Source organism: Mytilus californianus, unplaced genomic scaffold (genome assembly GCF_021869535.1).
Source record: "Mytilus californianus isolate M0D057914Y unplaced genomic scaffold, xbMytCali1.0.p SCAF_2, whole genome shotgun sequence".
NCBI lineage: Eukaryota > Metazoa > Mollusca > Bivalvia > Mytilida > Mytilidae > Mytilus > Mytilus californianus.
Window position 1 is genome coordinate 126,358,235 of NW_026262668.1, and position 20,779 is coordinate 126,379,013.

General features: G+C 34.0%; 1 protein-coding gene across 1 annotated transcript; it reads left to right on the forward strand.

The window, feature by feature from the left end:
- Positions 1–1,112: 1,112 nt before the first annotated feature.
- LOC127730933 (histamine H2 receptor-like) lies at positions 1,113–20,054 on the forward strand. The gene is made up of 4 exons (XM_052239564.1): positions 1,113–1,622; positions 4,902–5,887; positions 15,704–15,824; positions 19,545–20,054. Exons 2-4 carry the CDS (start codon positions 5,039–5,041, stop codon positions 19,610–19,612), a joined length of 1,038 nt encoding a protein of 345 aa, XP_052095524.1. The 5' UTR covers positions 1,113–1,622; positions 4,902–5,038; the 3' UTR covers positions 19,613–20,054.
- The last annotated feature ends 725 nt before the right edge of the window (positions 20,055–20,779 follow it).

Sequence of the window (20,779 nt, forward strand, 5' to 3'; positions counted from 1 at the left end):
ATTCTCTGATTCTCTGCAACTGACATTATCAAGATGCTTGATTTCTTGATTGACAACATATTTGTCTTGTTTGGAGGACGTGTTTTTCAACAAACAATCGGCATTTTTATGGGAACCAGTTGTGCTCCTCTTCTTGCCGACTTGTTCCTTAATTCATATGAGGCTGACTTCATACAGGAACTTCTTAAGAAGAAAGAAAAGAATTTAGCAGTATATTTTAACTTCACTTTCCGCTATATAGATGATGTTCTCTCACTAAATACTAAAAGTAATTCAACATTTGGTGACTATGTTGAACGCATCCATCCCATCGAATTTGAGATAAAGGATACAACAGATACAGTTAAGTCGGCCTCATATCTTGACTTACATCTAGAAATTGATACTAATGGTCAGTTGAAAACAAAACCAGTTTACGACAAAAGAGATGATTTCAGCTTCCCAATTGTGAACTTCCCATTTCTATGTAGCAACATTCCAGCAGCACCTGCATACGGAGTATATATCTACCAGTTGATACGATATTCCAGGGCTTGTTTTTCCTATCATGATTTCCTTGATAGAGGGTTGCTGCTCACAAGGAAGCTATTAACTTGACTAAGAGTTCCAAGTGGTGAAGTTGAAATCGATACTTCGTAAATTTTACGGACGCCATCACGAGTTGGTTGACCGTTATGGAATATCCGTTTCACAGATGACAACGGATATGTTTCAATTGTCGTAATTACAATCCCGTCCCCTATTACCCGAATGTGACCTACCGAATTAGACTTATCACCGGGATTGTATTAACACGAGCAACACGACGGGTGCCACATGTGGAGCAGGATCTGCTTACCCTTCCGGAGCACCTGAGATCATCCCCAGTTTTTGGTGGGGTTCGTGTTGCTCAGTCTTTGGTTTTCTATGTTGTGTTTTGTGTACTGTTGTATGTTTGTCCTTTTCTTTTTAGCCATGGTGTTGTCAGTTTATTTTCGATTTGTGAGTTTGAATGTCCCTTTGGTATCCTTCGCCTCTCTAATAGTTCATTTGTATTAATCTTGTAATGACAAAGAAAGTGTCTTAGCAGATTATTTAAATTATTATTGACAATACCCAACTATACGTTGTAGTATTGCTATTGATCCTTCTTAAAGTGAAATAATAGTTTCCGACCTAGTTTGCTATAAAGTTTTATCAAATATTTTGTCACAATATATAACCAAAAATTATCAAATATTCCACAAATCTCATCAAAAGAGGTAGCTCACACATTATAACTGACATATCCACTTCAGTGTTGGTGCTGTATTATCGATTACACAAAATATGTTGCGTAATTATCTAATTTTGGTATCTATTTATGTAATTATTGTATAATAATAAGAATCTTTGTTAATTTATTACAAAATATTGTGCCAATTATTGATAGCATATCACAGATAAAATTCTTCACGAGTTAGCAAAATCATGAAAATATGATAAAACATTTAATTGAAGTGTTTTCTTTGAATGTTTCATTTTCTGGGAGGATGCAAATACTGATAAAAATACGTCAGAGAAGACTCTTATCAGATTTCAAAATTTAACATGATATAAATGGTCGAATGGAAAAATGTAAACATATAACAGATGTATAGAAGGTAAGAAATGTTATTTTATACTATTTTATCAAGTAATGGTTTGATATTGTTTCGGTGTATTTTTTACAAATTTAAAACGGGAGGGACTTTTAAGAAAAAATCTCATTCAAATTCCTATCATACTGGAAAAAGAAAAACTCAGACGACCTAACCTTTGAAAACAACTTGTCATCTGTAGTTTTAATGAAACTTATGTCGGGAGCAAAGACCTTTACTTATTCGTAGAAGCGTTAAATAAACATTTTCTGCTTTACTTTCCCTAAGAAGCACACAGTTCTACGCAATGTTTGTTTTGTACACGTGTATTTATCTAGTGCACATGCCATAAAGAGTTTTAACCATCTTGGCTCAAATGTATATTAAAATTTCTCCATACATTAATTATCCCCCATATACTTTTCACCCGAAATTCATGTATTGCTTCCTTAATTTACAATCTTCTTAAATGAATATATAATGAATAAATCTTTATTGCAAAAGCATAAACATGCAATGGCAAAAATAGCAACATATAATACATAATATAAACACGGATAGACAGCAGAGAACAATAGTATAATATTATGACAAATGTAAAGTTATGAAACTATATTTAGATATGAGATCTACTAATCCATGCAGATGTTATATAATTACATAATTTGATAGTGAGAGACTTACTAGATTACTGATTATTAGACCAAGAACAATAATACTTTGGTAAAATTAGTACTTTGCACTTGAAGTGAATTATTTGGCACAGCCAGTCAAATTTCAAATGAAGTTTAGCTTTAGTTGAACGTTACTGAATCATTTCTATAAATTCTTGACGAGACATTTCACTCTTTGACCTTATTGTGATGCATCCCCTACAAGAATCCTCTGTTGGTTTTTTTTATCATAAAGGAATTCATGAATGCATCCAAAAACCACATTTCACTTCTATGTTCCGCTCTTTTAACATCTGATTACTGTTCTCTCAACAAAGAGGCGCGGATCCGGCCATTTTGAAAAGGGAGGAACACCACAAAACGTTCACATATTAAGTAAAAAAACAAACAAAAAATCGAAAAAAGGGGAGGGGGGGGGGGGTTCCAACCCCCGGAACACCCCCGCTGGATCCGCCAGTGAAGAGTATTTTTTCGGAAGCCCTCCATCTCCATTTAAACATTTATTGCATTTTACATTGTATTTTACTGCACTAGATTCGTATTTCGACAATGAATGGTCTCTTCAGTGATGCTCGAGGCCAAAATATTTGTAAATACAAAACCTAATTCAAAGGTTGAAGAGCTTATCAAACCAAAAAGGACCTAAGATAAAACTAAATCCAGATAAGAAACAGATAAGAAATAAGTGGTTTGGATGATGGAGATAAAGTCATTAATGCAAAAATGATTTTTAAATTTTTGAACAGCAAGTTCCTTAAAACAATGTTAATGTCAAGCTATTCCCTAATTTAGTGACCTTTATTTCTTGACAGATTATTTCATAATATTGATGATTTGATTGACAATCGTTGACATTTTAAATTTATTGCAGTCGATTGTTTAAGCAGTTAGGAATATTGCATATGCAATCCTAATAATGTTATGCATTAAAAATACAAAAGTACTACGTTCATACTCTGCATCTTGACGTGTTAATTGAAACCCTGGCATAAATGACTATGTCGGCAACAAAAAGGCAAGACAAAGGAGACCGTTAATTCCTCTATAATAAATAGGACTATAGTTTGACTATTTTCAAATCATAAAATTGACAAAGAAATCCTTCTATTGCAATTGTATATTGAATTCTGTAGCACTCCAGCAAGGAATTACTGAACTAGATGTGTCATTAACAGCAAGGGATAACTGGACCATACGAGTCATTAACAGCAAGGGATTACTGGACTATACACGTCATTAGCAGCAAGGGATTACTGGACTATACGTGCCATTAACCGCAAGGGATTACTGGACTATACGTGCCATTAACATCAAGGGATTACTGGACTATACGTGCCATTAACAGCAATGGGTTACTGGACAATACATGTCATTAACAGCAAGTAATTACTGGACTATACGTGTCATTAACAGCAAGGGATTACTGGTCTATACGTACCATTAACAGCAATGGGTTACTGTACTATAGTGCCATTAACAGTAATGGGTTACTAGACAATACGTGCCATTTACAGCAAGGGATTACTGGACTATACGTACCATTAACAGCAAGGGATTACTGTACTATACGTGCCATTAACAGCAATGGATTACTGAACTAAACGTGTCATTAACAGCAAGGAATTACTGGACTATACGTGTCATTAACATTATATTTATAAGTCCTATTCATCGTAATGTGACAGCGTTTGTTATGCGTATAATTTTAATGGAGCAAATATTTGACGATGGTAACCTGTTCTCGAAAAATCAGTAAAATCAGGCCGTTGGTTTTCTTTTTTGATTTGTATCTCATTTTGTCATGTCTGGGCCTTGTATAGCTTAGTATGGTGAACGTATAGCTGTTTACATTCTCATCCTATGATCTCTTATGGATAGTTGTCTCATTGGCAATCATACCACATTTCCTTTTTTGTTATACAGACACGTATAAGTATGAATAAGAGAAAATGGTGGGTATACGCGAGTGAGATAGCAAGCCAACGACAAAAACGATCAAATGATCAGCTAGAGGGCAAGATCTTCAACAATAGAAAGGTGTCTACTCAATATATCATGCAAAGTAAATCTTTTGTCGCTGTGTAGGAAAATATAGTGCTTTGCTTGACTTAAAGAGTAAAACACAAAAAAAATCTCCGAAGTTTACGACTCATGAAAAGTACAATAGAAACTTAATAATTTAGGAAATGCAACAATAATTGATTATGCACTTATTTACAAATTTTGGTGGTAAATTATAATTAATTCGTTAATCATTAACCATACCCGGATATAGTGAAAGACAAAATTAATCAATCTTTCAAACAATTTTTTTTTATTGCTTATATATTTGTTTTGTTGTATTATATAACAATATCATAAAGAATATTGTACTTTTAATTTCAAATTTGTACAAGTATCACCTCCTCCAAAATATCTAAATATATGATACACATAATATGATATGAATGTTGGTTAACTTTGAATATTGTATGAGTGTAAATATTGTCATGTTTGTCTTGGTAACAACCCAATATTTGGATTTTACACCAATCAAACGATGTGATTTGATTTGATTTTACACGCGAAAAATGTTATCAAGTGAGGTGTACTTTGAATACTAGCAATATACATTCTTATTACATTTCAGGTTACTGATGAAAGACATGCGATTTTCAACAAACCATTTCCTATACCTAATTTAACATACCAGCCGCCTATGTGTCTAATTGAAGTTTACATAGGGGGACTTTTGTGAAGTTATTATTTTAACCATTCTACAAGAAAATGACGTCGAATGCCTCAGTCTTAATCAGTAATTATACGGATTATTTTGGACCATTTCAGACTGGATTATTTGGAACTTGGTTAATCATCATAATAATGGCTTCAATAATAGGGAATGTGATGGTTATAATTGTTATACTGCGAGACAGTAACATGAGAGCAGCTAAGAATGGCACCAATTTATTCTTATTCAACCTAGCTATTTCTGATATGATGGTCGGAATTTGCATGGCACCGGTGTCTTTGAATACACTTATTTACGAAAAATGGCAATTTCCACAATGGTTTTGTAGTATAAATAGTTTTCTAAATTCTGTATTTTTGTCGTTATCCATTCATACTCTAATGTATATTAGCATACACAAATATTTCTCATTAAAAAGACACTCAAATGGAGACCGAACATTTATTTCTCGAAAAATTTGTGTATTAATGATAGTTGCAGCTTGGTTGTGGGGGGTCATGTTAGGTGTCGCTGCAGTATCTGGACTAAGTAAAGCAGTCTATAGGCAAAAGAAACTTCAATGTGGTCCGATGTACCCACATTTTAACATACCAAAAGATTCTATTCTGTTCTTCACTAATTTTACAATAAATATCTTGCTACCAATTGTGATCATGGGAATTACATACAGAAAAATATTTACAATTCTCCATCAATCTGTTGTGTTCCGACGGAATTCCGCCAACAGTACAGATGACATTTTTTCCGATGACAAACGTGTAACCATCACGCTGGTTCTTGTGCTTGGTGTATTCATTGTGTGCTGGTTACCTTATGTTGTCTACATTTTCTTGGCTCTAATGTTAGAGGACAAAAATGATATTCCATCATACATAAATCCGTTGGTAAGTAAGTTATGTAATGATATTTGTGTAAATAAAAGAACTTGAGCACTGTAACAACAATATAACACTTTAATGACATCTATAGCTCAACATTCCATTTTCCTTGATAGACAATTGTCTTGATTACATACAGCGCGATTCTTAAGAACAAGAGCAACATCAAATCGGTTGACAAATGGAATGCAGATTGATAGAGAAATATTTAGGGAATTTTTAGGAAGAGACTGCGATGAAGATTTAGATAACAAATAAATGTCATCGAATGTGAAAGAAATCTATAGAGACAACCAAAGTTTGCTATTTATTTTATTGCTCTGTGGAGAAAAGACAAACAGAAATCACTGAAAGGGAAATAAAGGGAAATACGGGTTCTTTATAAGCTTATATCAAAGTCATATCTTTTTAACAACAATATCTGTCGCTGTATTAATACATTTTTTTCTACCAGCAGCGTCTTTATCAATGCATAGAAGTCGTTTTTATGCAATGTAACGTGGACATGTTCACAGAATGCTAAAAACAGAAAATTGAAAATAATAAAACTTGGTCATGTCTAAATTTGTAAACAAGGAAATTGATTTTAACTCCACATGCATTAATATTATTGTATATTTATTACCTTAGTCAATGTGAAATTTAAATTTACAAATAAGGGATTTGATATAAACCCAAAATTACAAAATGCGTGAATTACTATAATTAGTATTGTATATTTATAACCTTAGTCAATAAGTATATCAAGCCAAGAAGATGATCCTAAATCTCGTTTGTCTTATTAATTATATTTCATTGAATACATCCTGCATGAATAAAATGCGTTTATTCAACAACAAAAAATGAAATATGAGTATTCATTCGAAAACATGCATGCATTCATATGTTTGTAGTTCCAAATTGCGTTTGAGATCACCATTTGCAAATCAAACTAAAATGTACTTGCTACATGACAGTACAAAAGCAGAATACAGTTCAAAATATAGAAAGCGTACAAATATATAGGCATTATACCATAAATCATTAGTCTATGAGGGATTGAAATAATCATGGCCGAACTTGAATTAAGCCTTTTTTCAGGAGAGTGGCACTGTGCAACTTATTTATTTGTATTGAACTTTTACTCAAGTGCAAGTTGTGCTTTGATCATCTTTTACAATGCTATTTTCTTTGCTAGTCAATTAATATCATGCAAACAGCACAAATACCCTACAAGTACTTCCTTATTTCAATATTTCGACAGTTTTACACACAAATAGTCATTCAATCTCACTTCTTTTTTTATAGTATTTGCGCACTAGTTGGTCCCGCGCATGAACTTTCTTAATACTTGATCGTATTTCGTAAAATCTTGAGGGCGGTTCCGGAATAAAATATGAAGCTTACCACTATTCACGCTCTACTGGTACTCTAATAAATTGAACAAGATAAAAGAAACATACAACTCTAATATTGTGGTTGATATTTTAAAGATTTTCAATCGAAATTGTCACAAGTAAGTAAGTGTCATGAATTAAGATTAAGAAACTCAATGAACAATGCCGTTCTTTATTTTGCTTATGGTAAATACGTTAAAAATTATTACTCCAATTTAGATTTAAAAAATAGTTGTCTTAATATGGTTTCTTCACATGAAGGTCATTTTAGAAACAGATTTTTTTTCTAGATAGCCCCACTTTTTGAAAATCATGTTCTCAGTTCAGATAAAAAAAAAATTACAGTCCTGTTGCAGAATTTTCTGTATCCAAATTCGACTGTCTCACCCTTAAAAATCGTGTTGTATCTAAGACACACCTCTGTCAATGTTGAACGCATATTAATTGATAGAGTTTTATGTTGTTAATAAATTTAGAATGACTAAGACCATATTAATGTAAATTTTACTTTTAATATGCTACAGCTGGCTTAGAATGTGACCTATTATTATGTAAGTCAATGTTTCAAAGCGTAGATAAAGATTGTTTATGCCGGTACATTAAATAAAATATTCTTATCTTAAATTTAATAATAGACAATTTGTAACAAATTAACATATTCAAAACCGATATGTGGTATTTGATACGATTGCCAATAAGACAACAACATTGTATACACCAGATATCAAAGGACGAGAATGTAAACAATTATGTGTCACTGTACGGACTTCAACAATTAGCTAAACCCATACCTTAAAATTTGGTATTGCAAAGGGTCCTGCTTGAGTTCGTCTTTTCTCTAATACCGTTGGAAATTTGTTGATTGATATTTTATTCTTGGAAGACATGGCCTATTTGTTAATTGAAATAGGGCTTTGAACTAGCATTCAGTAACTGCGAGTAATCCCTTAACCCTCATGGTCCTGCATCATTTTCATCCTTATATTAAGACATTGCATAACGCCCTCTGTTTCCCGACTGCTTATGAGTCTTTATTCTAAATACGTTAGAATTGTGCTGATTGATATTTTAGTCTGAAGGTATTGTTTATTTATGAGTTGAAATTGGCCTTTGAACTTACTTTCAGTATCTACGATTACTCTTACATGAAAATAAGATGTGGAATGATTACCAGTGATACAACTATAGGACTTTGTATGGCCTTCAACAATGAGCAAAACCAATACCGCAAGCAATAATAAGCCCGTATTAACAAGATGTGAAACAATTCATTATAGAAAACCAACGGTCTGACTTGTTTTTTGACTTATGATAAAAAATAATTGGTTAATTTCTTGAAAAATGTACTCCCAATACATATTTTCCAACATAGGAGCATTAATTAACACCATTTATATTTCTATTTAGCTTACTTGGAATATTATTTTTAAATCATCAATCAAAGAAGCAATTGCAAGATCTAAGTTCTATTACATTAGCATGATGTATTTGCATAAGAAAAGCTCTTTGGATCTAAATTATTACTTATCGTTATATGAAAACTTCACAAGTACTTCAAGTACATACATGGGTTTTTTTGCATGTGAGAGAGCTGTCTACTAATAGTTTTTATTATTACATCATTTGAACTTTGGTGGATAGTTGTCTTATCGGCAATCATACCACATCTCCTTATTTTTATATTGTTGCTCTTCAATGGCTCTTGTATTGTTATGTTCTACGAAAGCTCACACAGATAAGTTTAAATTTCGAGATCCATAATTCAATTTATGAATTTGAAAAGCATGATTGTAGATTCGACATGCAATTTACATATTTTAATATTTTAAAGTAGCCTAAAGAGGAAAACTTAGTCCTAACATTAAATGATAAATTTGGTGAAAGGTATATTTTAAGTATATCATAATATTAAATGACAAAAGTAATCAATTTGCCCTTTATCACAGATAGTGTTGGATACAGTATTTCTTTAAAAAGGGGTTGAGTTTTTACGTGTAACACAGGATTTCAACCATATTTATACAAACTCTACATAACTCTTATAATAGGGATTGTCCTACCATAAAACCAAAATGTATATTGCAATGGAAGGTTTTTATTAAAATGTATGCCTAACCTTGTAAAAACTATAACAGCTTTACAAGTACATTAACAAAGCTTTAAGTAAATCAAACTAAATAATTAAAGCAATTAAGCACATTTATCTTCTTGGTATCAATACAGACACTTGGCTTGTTGCTCTCAACACTTGATCTGTTGGTCTTAGCAAGGGACACTTGACTCGTTGGGTTAAGTACGGACACTTGACTTATTGATCTCTGTAGTACAGACTGTACGGACACTTGACTTGTTGATCGCTGTACGGACACCTGACTTGTTGGTCTCAGTACGAACACTTGACTTGATCTCGGACGGACGAACGCTAATTATTTGCTAAATGTTTGTTTCGGATCGAGACTTGACTGGTTTGTTTCCGACGGTCACTTAATTTGTTGCTCTCAGGACGGACACTTTACTAGTTGGTATCTGACGGACTCTTGACTTATTTGTCTCAGGACGAACACTGTACTTGTTGGTCTCAGTACGGACATTTGACTTGTCTCAATACGGACGCTTGACTTGTTTGTCTCAGTATGGAACCTTAACTTGTTTGTCTCAGTACGGACACTGTACTGGTCTCAGTACGGACATTTGACTTGTTTGTCTCAGAACGAACACTGTACTTGTTAGTATCAATACGGACACTGTACTTGTTGGTCACAGTACGGAGACTTGACTTGTTGGTCTCAGTACGGACAATGTACTTGTTTCTCAAGACGGACATAAAACTTATTTGTCTCTGTACGGACACTTGACTTGTTTGTCTCAGTACGAACACTGTTTTTGTTGGTCTCAGTACGGTCACTGTACTTGTTGGTCTCAGGACGAACACTGTACTTGTTGCTCAAAGTACGGACACTATACTTGTTGGTCTCAAAACGAACACTTGTCTTGGTTGTTTCAGTACCGACACTGTACTTGTTGGTCTCAGTACAAACACTTGACTTGTTGGTCTCAAAACGAACACTTGTCTTGTTTGTTTCAGTACGGACACTATACTTATTGGTCTAAAAACGAACACTTGTCTTGTTTGTTTCAGTAAGAACACTATACGTGTAAGTCTCAGCACGGACACTGTACTTGTTGGTCTCAGGACGAACACTGTAATTGTTAGTCTAAAAACGAACACTTGTCTTGTTTGTTTCAGTACGGACACTATACTTGTTAGTCTAAAAACGAACACTTGTCTTGTTTGTTTCAGTACGGACACTGTACTTGTTGGTCTCAGTAAAAACACTTGACTTGTTGGTCTCAAATCGAACACTTGTCTTGTTTGTTTCAGTACGGACACTATACTTGTTGGTCTAAAAACGAACACTTGTCTTGTTTGTTTCAGTACGGACACTATACGTGTTAGTCTCAGCACGGACACTGTACTTGTTGGTCTCAGGACGAACACTGTACTTGTTGGTCTCAGTACGAACACTTGACTTGTTGGTCTCAAAACGAACACTTGTCTTATTTGTTTCAGTACGGACACTATATTTGTTGGTCTCAAAACGAACACTTGTCTTGTTTGTTTCAGTAAGAACACTATACTTGTTGGTCTCAGTACGGACATTGTACTTGTTGATCTCAGGACGAACACTGTACTTGTTGGTCTCAGTACGGACACTGTACTCTCAAAACAAACACTTGTCTTGTTTGTTTCAGTACGGAAACTATACTTGTTGGTCTCAGTACGAACACTTGACTTGTTTGTCTCCGTACGAACACTGTACTTGTTGTTCTCAGTATGGACACTGTACTTGTTGGTTTCAGTACGGACACTATACTTGTTGGTATCTGACGAACACTGTACTTATTGGTCTCAATACGAACACTTGACTTGTTTGTTTCAGTACGGACACTGTACTTGTTGTTCTCAGTACGGACACTGTACTTGTTGGTCTCAGTACGGACATTGTACTTGTTGGTATCTGACGGACACTGTACTTTTTGGTCTCAGTACGAATTCTGTACTTGTTTGTCTCAGTACGGACACTGTACTTGTGTCTCAGTAGGACACTATACTTGTTGGTCTCAGTAAGAACACTTGACTTGTTGGATTCAGTACGGACACTGTACTTGTTGGTCTCAGTAAGAACACTGTACTTGTTGGTCTCATTACGAACACTGTACTTGTTGGTCTCAGTACCGACACTGTACTGGTTGGTTTCAGTACGGACACTGTTGTTGTTGGACTCAGGACGAAGAAATGACTCATTGGTCTCATTACGGACACTTATTTGTCTTGGAAGGACACTTGACTGTTTTGTATCAGTACGGACACTGTACTTGTTGGTCTCAGGACCGATACTTGAATTGCGGGACTCAGGACGGACACTTGATTTTTTAGACTCAGGACGGACACTTGACTTATTTGTCTTGGAAGGACACTTGACTTTTTTGTATCAGTATGGACACTTGACGTATTGATCTCAGGACGAAGAAATGACTCATTGGTCTCAGTACGGACACATATTTGTCTTGGAAGGACACTTGTCTGTTTTGTACCAGTACGGACACTTGCCTTGTTGGTATTATGAAAATACTTATTGGTCTCAGTTCGGACCCTTGATGTGTATGTCTATGTGAAGACGACTTGTTGGTCTCGGCAACGGATAATAGATTTGTTGGTCTGAGGGCGGAAATTAACTTGTTGTAGTTCAGTACGGACTTTGATGCTGAAAGAACGAAGAAGCAATATTTTATCAGTCGGGGAGTTGTATATATTATATTATTGATACTAATATTCCCCCCTCCCTCTAAAAAATGCCATATTGTACGTTTCTCTTACAATTTTTCCATTCTTAAGTATGGTGTTAGTATGACTTTAATGGTTTTTGGCTCCATCATACGGTGTTTATATATCCCAACTCGTTCGTTATGCCCGTGTGTGTAGTGATGTCATAGATTTTAACGAACGTAATCAACGTATCACTGGTAAATTATTAAGTCAGGGATTTCGTTACCATAAATTGCTTAAAACTTTTACTAAATTCTTTCAAAGATACATAGATTTGATTAGTAAATTTTACCTGTACCTGTAGACAACTTATTAAAAAACGGTATTTCACATCCTAAATTTTACGGTAATATTGTACTAAAAGCGCGGAAATCACTATGTGATCCGTGTAAACTCATCAAACCTTTAAACAAACTTATTAGACAAGTAAAGGTTATCTTACCAATGTTGTAATTAGATCTTTGAATATAGTTTACAATGGCACAAATATCGATTTTGTCAACAGCAAATCAAAACATAACTAAATTTGTATTCTTTTCAAACGGTTTTTTGGGATGTATAAATGCACATCCACGTTCATTTTCTATATAGAAATTACTCTATCTATATATTACATTATACATATTTATTAACATGTTAACTCTTAACTATCCTACTGCCTGTCGATACTTTTATTTTGGCATTGCACAAGTCATGTCTTCTTTGACTGTCCATGACGTTAAAACACTATAAATCCCTGGGATGTGTTTTAGTTGATTTTAGTCTCTGATGCATGATTTTTTATTATTAATTGTTTTTGGCTTTTAACTAGCTTTCAGTAACTGCGAGTACTTTCAAATCGTACTTTCGTGTTAATTTGACCTGTTGATACAATTTGCAATATTTTTTTGTTATTTAATGTTTACTTATTCAGTGTTATATCTAGTCTCACTATTTTTAATATATACCACCTTTGATAAGTGTTTAGTATGACGATAATTATATTTTCATTTTTGTCCTCGTACTAGGAACAACAAAATTATTTATTTTGTAAAATTTATTTCCGTACTCCATGTATACCCTTACAACAAAATTATTTTTATTTACCTGTGTACGTTATTTTATTTGGCGGCATTTTGTCCAAGGTTATGGTTGTCTTTTTGATATTGTTTTACATCTAACCCCTTGTTTTATTAATTTTGTATTTACATTGTATCATAGATCAAATTTATTCGTTCAGTGTATTTTCACTTGTTTTTGTTAATATGTCTTTTGATGGAGTTAAGCCATTTCAATTGATATTTTATAGTGTTTCTTTCTATGTTGTGGTGTTACACTATAGTTTCAGGTACGGTGAAGGTTGGCGCCTATTAAAACGTTTAAACCCGCTGCATTTGTTTGCACCTGTCCTAAGTCAGGAACCTGATGTTCAGTGGTTGTTGTTTGTTGATGTGGTTCATAAGTGTTTCTCGTTTCTCGATTTTATATAGATTAGACCGTTGGTTTTCCTGTTTGAATGGTTTTACACTTTTTACATTTTTGGGGCCCTTTATAGCTTGCTGTTCGGTGTGAGCCAAAGCTCCGTGTTGAAGGCCGTACTTTGACATATAATGGTTTACTTTTACAAATTGTGAATTGGATGGAGAGTTGTCTCATTGGCACGCATACCACATCTTCTTATATCTATTATAATACTATCTAATATCGAGTTTCAAATTTTAAAATGGATTGATCCTACTGGGCCTTCGTAAGTTGCAATTGTTTTTATTGATAACATTTAGTTTGTATATATTGATCATTTTGCTATTTGACTTGACATTTTAACAAAATGAGGTCCTATATCATTAGTGCAAGCATATTTAATTACAGAATTCGTCATGTTCAACTACAATAATAAATAAATACGAATAAACAAGTAATTCGAAAGTAGGATTAGGAAACAAGAGCAGCAATTTTATATAAGTCCATTTTCCTATATTCTTTGCTAAGCATCTCGCCCCCCCCAAAAAAAACCCCAACAAAACAACAAAAACAAACAAATAACACCCGAATGCAACGCAAAATCTGAAATCACCAATCAGAACACAGGTCCTCAGTCTTTGATATCTGATATCGATTGAGTAACAATCCATACTTGTGAACAGATGCTATGAGATAACGAATTCTGGTCACCTAGATTTTAATACTAACAAATAAGCCCCCCCCCCCCCCAAATAAGATGCTGGGTTTTCTTTTTAAAACATTCATAGGTTTCTCTAGAAGGACAGTCTGGTACGCATCGTCTTTGTAACAGATAGATCTTAATTCTCTTGTAATTTAACAATTTTACGACATTTATCGAGTTTTTAATTCTAAACCGTTATTCAAGGTTTTTCTCGATGTTTTCATCATTAACTATATCGGTATCGTACAAACTCATCAAAGATGCCAGCGACTCTTTTCACAAAAAATCTTACGATTTAAATTGATCGTAAGTTATACTGAAATGTGTATGACTTACGAGTATTTTTACTCTTAAGATTTTTTGTGAAAAGAGTCGCAGGTTCATTATTTTGTTCCTCAAACGCGCATTTCGTCTACATAACATTCATTAGTGATGTTGTTTGTGTTTTTGATATTCTGCAATACCAGAATAAATTCGATTAAATGCATTTGTCCGTTTTGATTAACCGCCTATCAAAATTTATGTCATTTAACGCTTGCAATACGATGTGAGCATTTATTTATTTTCGATTTTGCTTAAAAAAAACAGTATGGGAATAAAAAATACAAAATGAAGCACCATAATTAAGCATGGTAGTAATAAGCAGATTTATAAGTATGATAAGCTCGGTATTAAAGCTAATAGGAAATATAAAAATGTAAACTAACTAAGCATGATTAGAAAGTGGGTAAAACTCATAGCATAAAAGGATAGAATATGATCTAAATGGTAACCATTTAACAAAATACATGTACATATATATTAATAATCTTCACAAACTGTTTAATGTTCGAACTCTAGGTATATTTACAATGTTAGAATATCTATACTCATATTTATAATCTTTTCAGTATAACTAAGTCGTGTAAATTGGTGGTGACAACTTATATAAAATTTTAGAACATACAATAGACATGTTACGCAAACGTCTAAATTTAAGGGATTGAACCTTTGCTCGTACAAATAATTCATCATACGTACTACTATAGTCTTAATATATAAATCGTAAAACCCTTTCTTATTTAGTGGTATAAGATGTGTTGCAAAAATGCCAAAAAAATTATATGAAATAAATGTGTGAAAAATTGTCAATTTATTTAATTTTGTAAGATAGCAACCGATGCGCTCTCAAACAGTCAGTTGATGAGATACTTTACGACACATATTTTTAATGTGGTGAATAAAATTAAGTGGATAATCAATATCAATACCTAATTTGACAATCACATGACATGATATTTTAGCTGTCAGACTGTATATTAAAACAGGCTTCTTCGCAAATGTTGTATTTTCAACTGCAATGACTTGGAATTTATCAGGATTTTCCTGCATACAATTCAATTTAAACCCATGAATTAAAACCTTGCATTATTCCCATTATTCAGAATCCCGAATTTTGTCGAATTAATGTTTAATCAATAAGTTTATGTTTTCAGGCTTACTGTTCTGGTTTTACAAACAGTATATGTAACCCGGTTATATACGCCTTCCGATTTAAAGACTTCAGAAAAGGATACAAGCAAATTTTACAAAGGTCGTCCTGTACTGGTACCAAAGGTAAATATTATGTAAACGTCAGGTTTAAATATTGCAAATTTTTAGGGAAACTAAATAGCTCAAAATGTCATCATTTCCTATAATTTTATGGAGAACTCTTTTAAGCATATTTTAATACTCGTTAATATTCAAATTTTATCAACTGCCTCTTGAGTAAAAATACAGAAAAAGTTATCATGCCTAATCTGATGTTTTGTTTTAATATTTACACCAAGATGTCGTTAAAAGAAATTGGATAGATACCCTGCATTTATCATGCTTTTCAATAACTTCTGATCAACTCGACGAAAGACCCCCTCCTAACTTACCGAAAACTATCATTTTGCATTGACAATAACATCTTGGTGTAAATTAGATACATCCATTCGGGCTAACGCCCTCAAGGTTTATCTAATACATAAAAAATATAATCTGAAAAAATATTGACCACTGGAAAAGATATAACGATCTCTATTAAAATTAAACAATCGGTCCCTTTATGATTAAAGTGTTTTTCCCTCACCTATGTTGATAATCGAAAATCTATACAAAGGAATTAAACTTTTTGATGCGGTATTATTTATTATTGTTTTACTTTGTTATCATACAGGCATTATACTCTATAGAGTGAAGTGTTCTTCTGGAATGAATAATATTGTGCATTTTCATTGTTTCTTGATACATGATCGATGTAACTTTGTGTTAGATAAAGGGCATTAGCTGTCAAATTCATGCTCACCAATTTGACCCAAATTTTCGTATTTGATTTATAACGATTTATACGTATATTCAAATTACAAAAAGTCAAAAAGAAACAATTAACAATGCGAGGACTCGTTAAAATGCATTTCGTGCGTATTTTTAGACTAGACGCCATCTGATTTCCATAGGAACGAACTCCGAAGACTCCTGGTGGTCATATAATCCGATATAAAGATAAATATAAATTTAAAAAGAAACAAACAAACGAGCACGTGCTATCGTATAATGACGATTTTCCAAGGTCTGTTTGATTTCGTTATATATTAAAGATATATTTATATCATCGTTTTACCTATTTAAGAATGATTTTTGGTATGCCGGATCATGCATTCAACGAAATGGTTATTCCTGGTGTCTCCCTTGTTTCTCTTTTCAATGTTGACATTCTGATCAGTTCAATGAAAGAACCACAAGTTGAAAACATACGCAACCTTCTCCACTAAAGGTCAAATTAAAGGTTGCATGAATACGGATTCAAATGAGTTACATCAGGGATGTATGTATTTCAGCTTATTTGGACGAAATTTGACCAATCTGACTGTTAATACCGTAACATTATATCTATATTCTACGGAGCCCTGTTGGTCTCACACAGATTATAAAGTGTCTTTTAAAGTCCTACGCTGAAGATGTGTAAAGTCTAGCGCTGGAGATGTAAAGTCTAGCGCTAGAGATGTAAAGTCTAGCGCTGGAGATGTAAAGTCCAGCGCTGAAGATGTAAAGTCTAGCGCTGGAAATGTAAAGTCCAGCGATGGAGATCTAAAGTCTAGTGCTGGAGATGTAAAGTCAAGCGCTGAAGATGTAAAGTCCAGCACTGAAGATGTAAAGTCCAGCGCTGGAGATGTAAAGTCAAGCGCTGGAGATGTAAAGTCTAGCGCTGGAGATGTAAAATCAATCGAATTATACGAATTCCAAACAAAAAGAAATTAGAAAATTCAGCAAAGAGTCAGAAACTCACTAAAATAAGTAAGAAAATACCAAAACGAAAATAAAAAAATTTATAGACGGAAGAAGAAATGAAGCACACTATGACCAGCAAACAACCATTAGATAGCTGATAGTGGGGGCATAAAGAACCCTCAGATAGCTGATAGTGAGCATAAAGAACCCTCAGATAGCTGATAGTGGGCACAAAGAACCCTCAGATAGCTGATAGTGGGCATAAAGAACCCTCAGATAGCTGATAGTGGGCATAAAGAACCCTCAGATAGCTGATAGTGGACATAAAAATCCCATAGATAGCTGATAGTGGGCATAACGAACCATTAGATAGCTGATAGTGGGCATAAAGAACCCTTAGATAGTTGATAGTGGGCATTACGCAGCAAAGAACAAAACACCCTCAGATAGCTGATAGTGGGCAAAGCGAACCCTCAGATAACTGATAGTGGGCATAACAAACTCTTAGATAGCTGATAGAGGGCATAACGAACCCTTAGATAGCTGATAGTGGACATAAAGAACCCTTAGATAGCTGGTAGTGGGCAAAGCGAACCCTCAGATAGCTGATAGTGGGCATAACGAACCCTTAGATAGCTGATAGTTGGCATAACGAACCTTTAGAAAGCTGCATTCTGGTACAGGATTGTGTGAATGTTCGCCAACGTCGCCAACGTCGCCAACATTTACAAAATCATTACTGTTCGCCAACGTCGCCAACGTCGCCAACATTAACGAAATCATTACTGTTCGCCAACGTCGCCAACATTTACGAAATCATTACTGTTCGCCAACGTCGCCAACATCGCCAACCTTTATGAAATCAATATTGTTCGCCAACGTCGCCAACGTCGCCAACCTTTATTCTATTCTATTCACTATCAGCTATCTAATGGTTCGTTATGCCCACTATCAGCTATCTAAGGGTTCTTTATATACACTATCAGCCATCTGAGGGTTCGCTTTGCCCACAAACAGCTATCTGAGGGTCCGTTATGCCCACTATTAGCTATCTAGGGGTTTGCTATGCCCACTATCAGCTATCTGAGGGTTCGTTATGCTCACTTTTAGCTATCAAGGGGTTCGTTATTCCCACTATCAGCTATCTGAGGGTTCTTTATGCCCACTATCAGCTATCTGAGGGTTCTTTATGCTCACTATCAGCTATCTTAGGGTTCTTTATGCCCCCACTATCAGCTATCTAATGGTTGTTTGCTGGTCATAGTGTGCTTCATTTCTTCTTCCGTCTATAAATTTTTTTATTCTCGTTTTGGTATTTTCTTACTTATTTTAGTGAGTTTCTGACTCTTTGCTGAATTTTCTAATTTCTTTTTGTTTGGAATTCGTATAATTCGATTGATTTTACATCTCCAGCGCTAGACTTTACATCTCCAGCGCTGGACTTTACATTTCCAGCGCTGGACTTTACATTTCCAGCGCTGGACTTTACATTTCCAGCGCTAGACTTTACATCTTCAGCGCTTGACTTTACATCTTCAGCGCTTGACTTTACATCTCCAGCGCTTGATTTTACATCTTCAGCGCTAGACTTTACATCTCCAGCGCTTGATTTTACATCTCCAGCGCTTGACCTTACATCTCCAGCGCTAGACTTTGCATATCTCCAGCGCTAGATTTTACACATATCCAGCGCTAGACTTTACATCCCCAGCGCTAGACTTTACATCTTCAGCGCTTGACTTTACATCTACAGCGCTAGACTTTAGATCTCCAGCGCTGGACTTTACATCTCCAGCGCTAGACTTTACATCTTCAGCGCTGGACTTTACATCTCCAGTGCTAGACTTTACATCTCTAGCGCTAGACTTTACATCTCCAGCGCTAGACTTTACACATCTTCAGCGCAGGACTTTAAAAGACACTTTATAATCTGTGTGAGACCAACAGGGCTCCGTAATATTCCGCTTTTATAATTGTTTGAAACAAAACAAAAACATAGTTTATTTTTTTGTCTTATTTGTAACTAATGACCCTTTAACTGATTATATTATACTGATTTGGTTATACATTTACTTTCAGATTTAAGAATGATTGAACTTAGGGAATCTAGAAGACCCTCACGGAACTGGATATGTGTAGAAACGTAACTGCCATAAAAGAATAAAATTGAAGACTAAATGAACATATTCTGTAATTTTCTTTACAATTTTAAATGTAATAGAAAAAAGATACAGTTATTTTTTAGAAACTTGAATACGGTTTTATTCAAATTTTCTATCGCTTGTTCAATATAAACAGATGGAGACAAACCATTACCATAAACCACAAATTCATTCACTCTTGTAAAATAAACATACTCAAATTATAATTATTTAGAAATTAGTATACATGTATCATTATTAACGAATGTTAGTCAACATTATAAGAAATTGTAAGTTACTGGCTGTACTATTTAACTACAGCACCACAAATAAAAAATATTCGTAGCCAACATTATTTATCTCATAATGACTGAAATATTTGATGTATAATCAGTGATATAATAAACATCTGTAACTTATTGTGATGAGTAATACATGTTATCAAGCAGTTGGTTGTTTTAAAGTTACATAATGACGACTATGTCTTCACAGAACGATATATTTTTTTAAGGTAACCTTACAAGCAAAAGGTCGAATGCATCTTGTGCAGTAAAAATTCTAAATATTTAATTCTATCATCAACCTAGTCGTCAGTGCTTCGCTACTGTCAGGATTTTATAATACTAGTATACAATTCTTAAAATTCGGTTGATAAATTTAGACATTGTTAAACCACCTCAGGTAAATACACTCATCATAGATATCAGGATTAAAACTTTGTACGCCAGACACGTAAAGTTGACCTTAGATTCTTTTGTCTATTCTTTTAAGTTCTTTTGGTCATTTAGGTCTTCAAGTATTTATCCATCTTTGGTTTGCACATTTATTGTATTTGAGAGTTCCTGCTGAAGGAAAATCCAGAAAAGCACCTCGGATTCACATGTTATTTCTATTTACTCATTAAATGTCCTACAACATATAAAAAGTATGCTACAGCAGTAACATGCAGTATGGTTACATGCTTTATGTACGTATATGTTGGCATTGCCGTTGGTTTTCTCTTTTAATGATAGAAAGGTCAAATAACTGTATCTGCAACAACGCCATAATGGAATACAGCAACATTACAATTAATGCAAGAATAAGAAATGACAAATGTACTGAATTCAAATTAAGGATCCAACATCGAAAGTCCTAAACCATGGATTAAAAAGAAAACATGATGGAACAAAT

Bases quoted from the DNA above. Each gene is read 5' to 3' on its own strand.
- LOC127730933 (XM_052239564.1), top strand. From the start codon at position 5,039: ATGACGTCGAATGCCTCAGTCTTAATCAGTAATTATACGGATTATTTT. The intron at 5,888-15,703 runs GTAAGTAAGTTA...TTATGTTTTCAG, and splicing joins CATCATACATAAATCCGTTG to GCTTACTGTTCTGGTTTTAC. The intron at 15,825-19,544 runs GTAAATATTATG...ATTTACTTTCAG, and splicing joins GTCCTGTACTGGTACCAAAG to ATTTAAGAATGATTGAACTT.